The 9,979-nt window shown below is 37.2% G+C and overlaps 1 protein-coding gene across 1 annotated transcript; it reads left to right on the top strand.

Annotated features, from left to right (window-relative positions):
* Positions 1-279: 279 nt before the first annotated feature.
* Positions 280-1,821, top strand: LOC127878801 (zinc finger BED domain-containing protein 4-like). Its single transcript, XM_052425329.1, has one exon. The coding sequence runs from the start codon at positions 280-282 to the stop codon at positions 1,819-1,821; it is 1,542 nt and encodes a 513-aa protein (XP_052281289.1).
* The last annotated feature ends 8,158 nt before the right edge of the window (positions 1,822-9,979 follow it).

Raw genomic sequence — 9,979 nt, 5'->3', positions numbered from 1 at the left:
ATTACCTTCTGTAAGTGATCGGAAAATGCCAACATCACGATTTGCATGAATGATTCCGCACGATTTACTTACACATGTATAAATAACTTCGAGTGAGAATCTTAAACTCTTTGAAGTTTTGCGCGATTGCTCGATTAATTGTATTTTGAAGCTGATCGAATGTCAAGGTATCCCAGTATGTTGCAAATAGTAGTAGAAGCTCCGAAATCTAAACAAAATATAGTTAAAACTTCCACACAATCCAAATAGCAAGCATCCATTAAATTAAGGCCAGTCCGGATGTGGCAAAGCAACAGACGTTACACCAGGTTTTTGCCCCCCCGTCCTTCGTCGAGCGAGACGATCAACCAGGCCCTTGCAAATTTCGTGGTCCAGGCATACGTGCCCATGAAAATCGTGGAACACGAGAGTTTTCGTCATCTGATGCAACTTCTGAATCCGCAGTACGAGGTGCCTTCTCGAACAACCGTCAGGGCGCGCATTGACCAGCAGTATGATGACGCAAAAAAGTCTCTGCTGTCCAGTCTTCAAGGAAGCACGTCTGTCGCTCTCACAACTGACTCCTGGACATCCAATGCCACAGAGGCATACCTCACAGTAACCGCACACTACATCAAAGAAGACTGGTCAATGGAGTCGCGCATACTTATGACCCGCGCTATGCCAGAGCGACACACCGGCGAAAACCTTGCTATTCGCCTTAAGGACTGTGTGGATGAGTTTGGTCTGAAGGGACGTGTTGTAGCATGTGTTCACGACAATGCCAGAAATATGGACTTAGCCGGCCGTCTGTGTCCGGACTGGCAGGACCTCCCTTGTTTTGATCACACCCTTCAGTTGTGCGTGAAGCCGGTCATGGACATTCCGTCAGTAGCAGACGTGATGTCGAGAGCACGAAAGATCGTCGGCCACTTCCGGCACTCCACAACCATGACAGCAGAGCTGCGATCGCGACGTGTTGTCATGCAACTTCCTGACCATGACCTAATTCAGGATGTTCCGACGCGCTGGAATTCGTCGCAGATGATGTTGCAACGCCTTGTGGAGCAGCGTCGTGTTGTTACCGACATCCTACTCAACCCACGCCTAACAGGGAAGCGTGACAGGGGTCTCCTGCTGACCGACGCTGAGTGGGAGATTGCCGGAGACGTTGCGTCTGCGTTGCAAGATCTCACAGAGGCAACAAATAACATGTGTTCCGACACGCATGTCTCGTCATCCGAGATATATCCCGTTGTTTGTGGATTGCTCATTAACAGCCTGGGCTGCTCGAGTGACGATAGTGCGTTGATAAGTCGCGTGAAGGAGACACTCCGGGACGAGTTGAAACGCCGTTTCCGGCCTTACGAGTCTGAGACGGCCGCAAGCATACCAGTGGTAACATCCCTACTTGATATCCGGTACAAGCGCCTTAACTTCCTGACACCGGAACTGAAGAATAAGACGCGTACAGCACTCGAAGGAATGATGGAGGAGGTACCACTACGTGTTCATACCAGAGATGATAGTCAGCAGCCTCCGACTAAAAGGCCAAGGTTCAGCTTCCTGATCACATCCCCGACAGAGGCTACAAACCATGAAGATGAGTTGGATGCGTACATGCGGGTGAATTGTGAATCCGATGGCGACCCGTTGGTGTGGTGGTGTGAACACAGACAACGTTTCCCAACAATAGCGCATGTCGCCCAGAAGCTGTTGTCCGTGCCATCGACATCCGTGCCATCGGAGCGAGTGTTCTCCAAAACAGGGCGTCTTGTTACAAAGGCTCGCAACCGCATCAGCCACAAGCTTGTTGACAAGGTCATTTTCTTGACCAAATGAACAATGTTGTGCTTTGTATGTTGTGCAAATACTTGTATATGTGATGTTTTGTTTGAACTGTCCGATTGATTTTCACTGTTTGCAGTGTATCACTGATTTATTCTGCAGACAGAACTAGAAACTGTGAATAAAAAATTTACTCAGAATCTGAATTTGTGCTCTTTATTTTACCCACATTTAAATGTAAAATGAAGATTAAACGATAATAATTCGGCTAAAGACGCTAAAATGCAAATAACAAAATAATTGAAAATATGCAATTATCCAATAAAGAGAGATGCGGATTCGTTGAAACACATGACCCTCTTTACGTCAACCAGAAAGGAAAAAACATGTTAATATAAGGTCAATTTGAGCTTTAAAAATGGAAACATAATTAACAAAGAAACACACCTTTTTGTGAGCGATATGAAGCGAACGTAATATAAGCGGCCCTATAAAAAATAATGACGCAAGCGATCTCAAATTAGACATTACTTTCGTTTTTATAGAGCGGTTCGAGCGGTATGACATTTTTATGTACTCTAACATTGAAACTACCTAAAGCGTTTCGGTTAACCGGTTAATAACCGGTTACGGCAAAAGGTTAACCGGTTACTGATTTTTGTAACCTCTTGCATCCCTAATTAAATACAATGACATTGGCAGATGTTCGTATATCAGGAAAGCCGTTGAAGACATATGCATACAAATAATCCATCTCAAATTGTGGCAGTTCTCAAAAAAACACAATATGACCGTTATATTAAACGAAGGCCGCAGTGTTATCGGTGTGAAAACTATTGGCTAGACCACCCCAAAAACAAGCAAACGTTTCCATACTTTCAAATTGTAATTATTACTTTGTTTTAATAAATAAATCGGGAGAAAATTAAACTGCAACCCCAGTTTCGCCATTTAGGGTGAAATCTTTGTTGCACAAAACCCCGTTTTTGTGGCAAAAGATAAATTACCATACGATACGTCGGAATACAAAGCACGTACGAAATACACATAGCCATGACTAAATGAGTTAAATGATAGTGTAAATGACTTGACAAAATGCAAACTTACAACAACAGTAGAATGTCCACCAGTAAATGTTGCGTACATTTATGGATTTACATTTACACAATTACATAAGTTGTTGGAACACATCTATGAATAAATGTGACAAAATCACTAGATCTGAAGATAGTAAAGATCTATCTTACCCATAGTTTGTTATGAACAGCATGTTGTTTTTATTCACGCAATGATATCACCTTTGCCAACAAAGTAGCTTTTTAAATAGCATTTCTAAGCTCAACGAGAGCGCCAATGGCGTTGAAAGTCTTTTTGTAAGACACAGGGAAGTAAAAGTTAAAGGTTTAGTAAAATGTAAAAGGCTATCAAAATTATTTTTTTATGAAGAACAAGACTATTTCCAAGCAATAAAAGTCCCCTACCTCGCATGAAGCAGTAATATAATTGTCTCCCTTTGTTTTCAAGGGACGTAATTATTTTAAATTTGCCTTGTAGATTGATAATTTTCTAAAAAATAATTCGCTTTTGCAAATAACAGAATTGGTTTACGTACGAAATTTGTTTTAGTTTCTAAGAACGTTTTTCACGTAAAAAGGTCATAGAAAAATTCACTAAAAATGGCGTAAGCAATGTTCTTGGAAGAAAATGTTAGCAAAAAGTTTCTAAATAAAAAAATGTAAGAATAACGAAATACTTTATTAAATAATTATTTCGTTTGCCTAAAATCATGGACGGCTTGGAAAAGGACAACCGTTTCCCCTGTGATTTTGAAATGCGGTATTACAAAAGCCTATTTGCGTTGCAAATAGACTAATCACTGGGCACTTGTCGATAAAAACGTACAAATGCGTGTTGAGATCGCGTCCCATCTTCATTTGGATAGCGTTAAATAACTAGTGAAATTATATTTATGAAGTTTCTGTTCATTTTTATTGATATTTGAATTGTGTTGTGTTTTATTGCGACTCATTTATAATATCGTGTCTTTTATCAACTTCTCCAGCTTTACAATCTACACTGTTTTGTTTTCTATAAACATGTTATCCGTATTATTTCAGATTCATATGCACAAATACGCGTACATGTTTTTGTGTGTGTTTAACTTGGTGAAAAATTGACGTACAAGTTTTTTTTCGTGAATTACAAATGTTGAGGTTTCTTGTGGTCATATATGGTCATTGAAAGCTCGTTTATTCCGTGTTAAGATTTTGATGTCTGAGAAATAATTTGGATCATGTACGTTTTCATAGGGCGTTCGAATAATCAATGGTCCGAGATGTTTTCTCAATGGCGACCAAAGGAAAGTCACATAACCGATAGCAATAATATTTAATGGAAGGCAATACTTTTTTGACATGAACGGAAACCCACTTCAACTGTGTGGTGAATTGGTTTCTGTCCAAAATATGAGTCGTTTTGGCATCAGCGTCTGGGACATATCTTGTTATTTATATTGTTACAATGACTAAGTTACCTTAGTGGTATCGGTATACAACAAACGGATGTGTCACATCTGTGTCAAAGTATTGAATACGTATGGTGTAATCAAATTCCATGCTTTTTACCGTTTTATCTGCTTACCTGTTGCTGCTATCCATCTTTTAAATTAAACCATCATAGTATATATACTTTTTAATATAACTTGCAGGGTGACCCAGATGAAATGACGTGTTGCTGTTTTCAAGCGCTCGTCCTGTGCCTAAATTTATACTAATACTAGCAACAGAACACCGCTGAATAACAATAACATTTCACATATGTTTTTATGTATAATCATCTCTGGTAAATGTGTCACACGGGTTATACATAATTCTTTACTCACTTGTAGAAGCAAAAACAAAATTTCGATTAATGACATATCCTTATGTACCAATTAGTACATAAATTCCTTTACCTACCAATGTTTAACTTCTCATGTATATAAACCCATTTATGCCTAGTAGACTCTCCCATCCTTCTTAATTGGATCAATTTATTTCCAAAATTAGGGATGACTAGTATATTTATTTATATATTTAGAATATTTCTTACAGAAATTCCTTTAAGCAAACAGCGCAGACCCTGATGAGCGTCGTCTCATCTGGGTCTATGCTGTTTGCCAAGGCCTTTTTTTCTGGACGCTTGGCATAAATGGGTTAAATAGCAAATTACATGATGTCAGCACACAATATAGCAACCCAGCAAAACTGTAAGGAGGCAGATGTGTCATATTGCTTTTTTACGCTATTCAGTTGGGGTAAATTTTACATTCATTTATTTCACGATATGAAAGTTCCCAAGTTTGTATATAGATATCTAAAATGTATTGACATTTTACACAAAACATCAATATTGCCGCCCCTCGAAGAAAGATTCTTTAGTAACACATTAGTTGTTTAATGTTTCTCAACATTTGAACATAAGGTAACTTTTGTCTGACTTCACTGTGTAATCTTTTGATTTCATTGTATAAAAAACTCTGTCATCGGTATCATATTGTTCACGAAATATTTTTATCCAGTATTTTATAGCTTTGGCATATCGATAATTAACACATGGCTTTCTAACTTTCTCTTCGTAAAATGTATTATGCCCTACTCCTAATCAAGTTATACAGATGCGTAAGTGCATTCTTGCTTTGCAATATTGCAATAACTATTCTCATCTCCGTATTTAGCTTCAATAATTAAATCATGATTCAGTTTGTTTTTCAGATACATCTAAACAAAGATTAACCGAAATATGAAACTGGGTTTTATTATCAATCTAAAACGGTCTGTGTTAATTCTGTGTAAATTCTTTCCCAGAAAATTTCGTTTGAAGATTAATTTAAGTCTGGCATTAGTACAGAGACATTAATACATGGGGGTTAAACATTTATTTTCAAATAGGGGGTTTCCGTTTGATAATTCCTTAAAAAGTAGGAACATGGCTTGTATCCGAGCGAGGTGTTCAATATGTGCAGTTCTTTCTCAAACCAATAGCAAATACGTGATGTGGAACTTAGGCAATGTAATTTTACATTTATTACCTTCTGTAGGCGATCGGAATATGCCAACGTTACGATTTGCATTAATAATGCCGCATAATACCGCACGATTTACTTACACGTGTATAAATATATTCGGTGGAGAATCTGAAACATCGGATATTTTAGTAACCGAAATTTGGTTTTGCCGTTCGAAGAGAAAAACTCAATGACGTTTTGCGCGATTGCTTGATAAATTGAATTTTAAAGCTGATAAAATGTCGATGTATCCCAGTCTGTTACAATTAGTAGAAGAAGCTCCCAAAATATAAACAAAATATTGTTAAGACTTCCATACAAACCAAACCGCGAGCACCCATTAAAGACAATGACATTGGCAGATGTTCGTATATCAGGAGAGCCTTTGAAGACATATGCATAACAATAATACATCTCAAATCGTGGCAGGAGTCAACAAAACCCAACATGACCGTTATATAAACCGAAGGCAGCACATTTGTAGGACAGACAGAGATCCCTTTCAGCCGGCGAAAAATATTGTTTTTTATTTCTGGTAGATGTGTTTAAGCTTGTGACACGATTATCAAGATAACTTACCAAACGATACGTCGCAATACCAAAGCGCATACAAAACACCCACTAACATGACTAAAAATTAGTTATATGATAGTGTAGGAAGACGGACTTGATGAAGAATTTGGTTTTTATTTGCAAACTACGCTGCAAACAACACGCTTCCTGTCTTCATTGATATAGTATACATATATTATGGAAAAAAACATATGCATTATCCCTTTGTGTGTAAAGGGTTTTGCACTTCAAAATACGAAAGAAGTTAGTAACATTGAAATAACAGTTGAACTTTACACCGATACAAATCTAGATATATTTGAAGAAATATACTTTGTCCCTCCAAAGCAAATGTGGATATAGTTGAATTATAACTGTATTCTGTTGAATCATGCGAGTGAGTAAATCATAATTCATGATGTGGTTGTTTGTTATCCGTTTTTCGTCTTTGACTTCCGTTCTTAAGTTCTGATGAGATGTACATGTGGTAGTGTTTTCAGGCCGTCCCATATTTCGATTTCAAAATTTCCATGTTCTATTTAAGCCGTCGTTTCACACATGGCATAACGATTTTTTTCCAAAGATGCGTTAGGATTATTATAAATTGGTATGTTCATGGGTTATGTAATATTATTAACAAAAACAGATTTATTTAATACTTGTATATACCGGTAGTTCATTTTATCGTTTTTCATACGGCTGTTATTTGGTTGCTTTAAGGAATAATAAACCTTTTTAAAATTTTAGATGCAATTATATTCTCTTTTAATTTGATTAAAATGCTACGAGGTAAATGTTTCTTGATGCTTATTTTTGTGATTAGTTCATCGCTAAAGATGAGGTTCTGTCTCCATTTAAACGGTTTAAAAATTCTCAATGCTTTGCACGGACCTTTCAAAGGCGTTTATTACAGTTTTGAAGCCTCCTTACACATTATCGAATCGGTCGTGTTTGCGGGATGCGTTTGTTTCGCCGGGATAACTGGATGGTCACTTACAATTATTAACTTGTCAACTGATAGGATGATAACACAATTTTACTTAACCGAAAGAAATATTACTTGTCCAATATTTGTCTTAAATTTGTGGTTAGTTTTGCCTTCTTTCAACTTATTTGGATAGCATTTGTATAATTAAATACATGTACCGAAATAAAGATAAAGCAAACATTATTTCATTTTGTTATCCCCATGCTTTTTGAAAAGCGTGGGGATATTGTAGTTATCTCCGCCGTCCGTCCGTCCTGGCCACTATCTCCTCCTACACTATAAGCACTAGAACCTTGAAACTTACACACATGGTAGCGATGAGCATATGTGCGACCCTGCACTATATGGAATTTTGTTCTGACCACTGGATCAAAAGTTATGAGGGTAAGAGTTGGACCGGGTCAGAGATTTTCACTCATTTTTTATGTTATGTACCTTAACATTGGCCATAACTTTTGCAAAATTGAAGATAGCAACTAGAAGATAGATGGCATGCATGTGTATCTCATGGAGCTGCACATTTTAACTGGTGAAAGGTCAATTTCAAGGTCATCCTTTAAGGTCAAAGGTAAAAAAACAACAAATCAAAGTGAAGTAATAAGCTTTAAAGGGAGGTAATTAATAAACCCGCCAAATGATTTTTTTTAATAAATCAAAGCGGCGCAGTAGGGGGCATTGTGTTTCTGACAAAAACATCTTTTGTTTTATGTTATTTTTCATTAACTTCTTCATTTCTACACCGATTGACTTCCAATTGATACTGGACATCTCCTATGACAATACAATCAATCTCAAATATGCATGGCCCCATTACCAACCCTGGGGCGCCCCTTGGGTCAAACATGCGGCGTGAGGATACGCGTCGGCCTCTGCCGCGCCATTTCTAGTTTAAAATGTCATCCGGTTAAGATGCGAGGTTAGTTAACTTGTTGACAGAACATGAAGCGGTCATGATATTGATATGGACCCAATTGTACGCACTTTTATGTGGTCCGATTGTGCTTCTCGTTGTTTCGCTTTGTCAACCTCAGGACAAAAACGCGAGAACAAGATACGGAGGAGCAAATTCACAACGCGAGAACACGAGATCACGATGCGAGAACGCGAAATCACGATGCGATATATATCTTCAAAACCGCATTGTGTTCTGTCCTTATCAGTTGTGTAGAATTTTAAGCATGTTTCATTTCCCCACTTAAACTTTCATCGTTTGAATCGGTCTACTACCACTACCAGTATTCTATACTTGTCGATAAATGATTGAATACATGATTGGTCCAATTGTAGTTTGACGTTCAAGTGGACACACAACCTTTGGCAAATACACGTTATGCTCATTATCTTATTAATCGAACAAATTACACAACTCTGATGTTTTCGCAATACTAGATCACTTACCTTGCTTGCGATTAATATTTTAGATCAACTGGAATATAATATGCCAAATGATTGACATAAATATGTTGCATATGAAGCGTCATTAAACAGTACGGTATTTCGTTTCAGTGCCAATGTTTGCGGACCCACCAACAGACGTCGCTGTTGTAGAGGATGGACTGTGCCGCAAGGGGGCAAACGTTGTGTTTTGCGTAAGTATATGATGTTTACATTTATCTTCATTTTTCTGTTTTTAATCATTTTTGTTATATTCAATCATGTTCGTAATATTAAGGTATATATATATATATATATATATATATATATATATATATATATATATATATATATATATATATATATATATATATATATATATATATATATATATATATTCACACATACCTTCACTTACGGGGTCACTGAATGAGACCATGGTGAGGGGCAGAGTCGGAAACCCGCAAATGTGTATATCGAAACCCACAAATGTGTATATCAAGTCTATAAAAATGCCCCTTTACAATAATATATAATTATATATAATGCCCCTTTACTTAGTATATATGTATAAATTGTAATGGGGGTCTTCAGAAGCCAACAAATATATAGATCTAGATATATATACATATGTTAACAGTATCTATAAAATCTCTTAATACGGTGTACTAGGACGGCATGGCGGACGATTGAAGGCCGGGTTCAAGCAATCCTATAGTCCACTTGTCTCCCATCACGAGTTAACTAAAACTCTGTATCGGAAATGTTATTGAAACACAAGAAATACGAGCCGCATCACATGATAAGATACCTTCGGACACTGCGACCTACATTGACCCAGACAACAGGGTCTGGCGGTGGCTAAAACAACATCTACTCTTTCACTTGACTTGCCAACCTAATCATTGACCCCACATGACACAAAATCGAACTTGGCTTACATATTGTCCAGACAAACATTCTGACCAAGTTTTATGACAATTGATGCAAGAATGTGACCACTAAAGTGTTAACAAGTTTTTTTTAATATAATATTAAACCTAGTGATCTACTTTTTCCCCAACCAAGCATGTCCCAAATTAAAACCGGACACATATTGAATTTTAAATACCAGAAACATAAATATCCATGTCTCTGTAAATACATTTATACCAAGTTTCATCTAGATTGATTCAAAAAGGTGGCTTCCGGAGTGTTAACAAGATTTTTCTAGGATTTGACCTGGTTTTCGACAAAAAGAAATAAAACACTTC

This window comes from Dreissena polymorpha, chromosome 4 (genome assembly GCF_020536995.1).
Source record: "Dreissena polymorpha isolate Duluth1 chromosome 4, UMN_Dpol_1.0, whole genome shotgun sequence".
Taxonomy (NCBI): domain Eukaryota; kingdom Metazoa; phylum Mollusca; class Bivalvia; order Myida; family Dreissenidae; genus Dreissena; species Dreissena polymorpha.
This window is presented reverse-complemented; position numbering and strand designations above follow the sequence as displayed.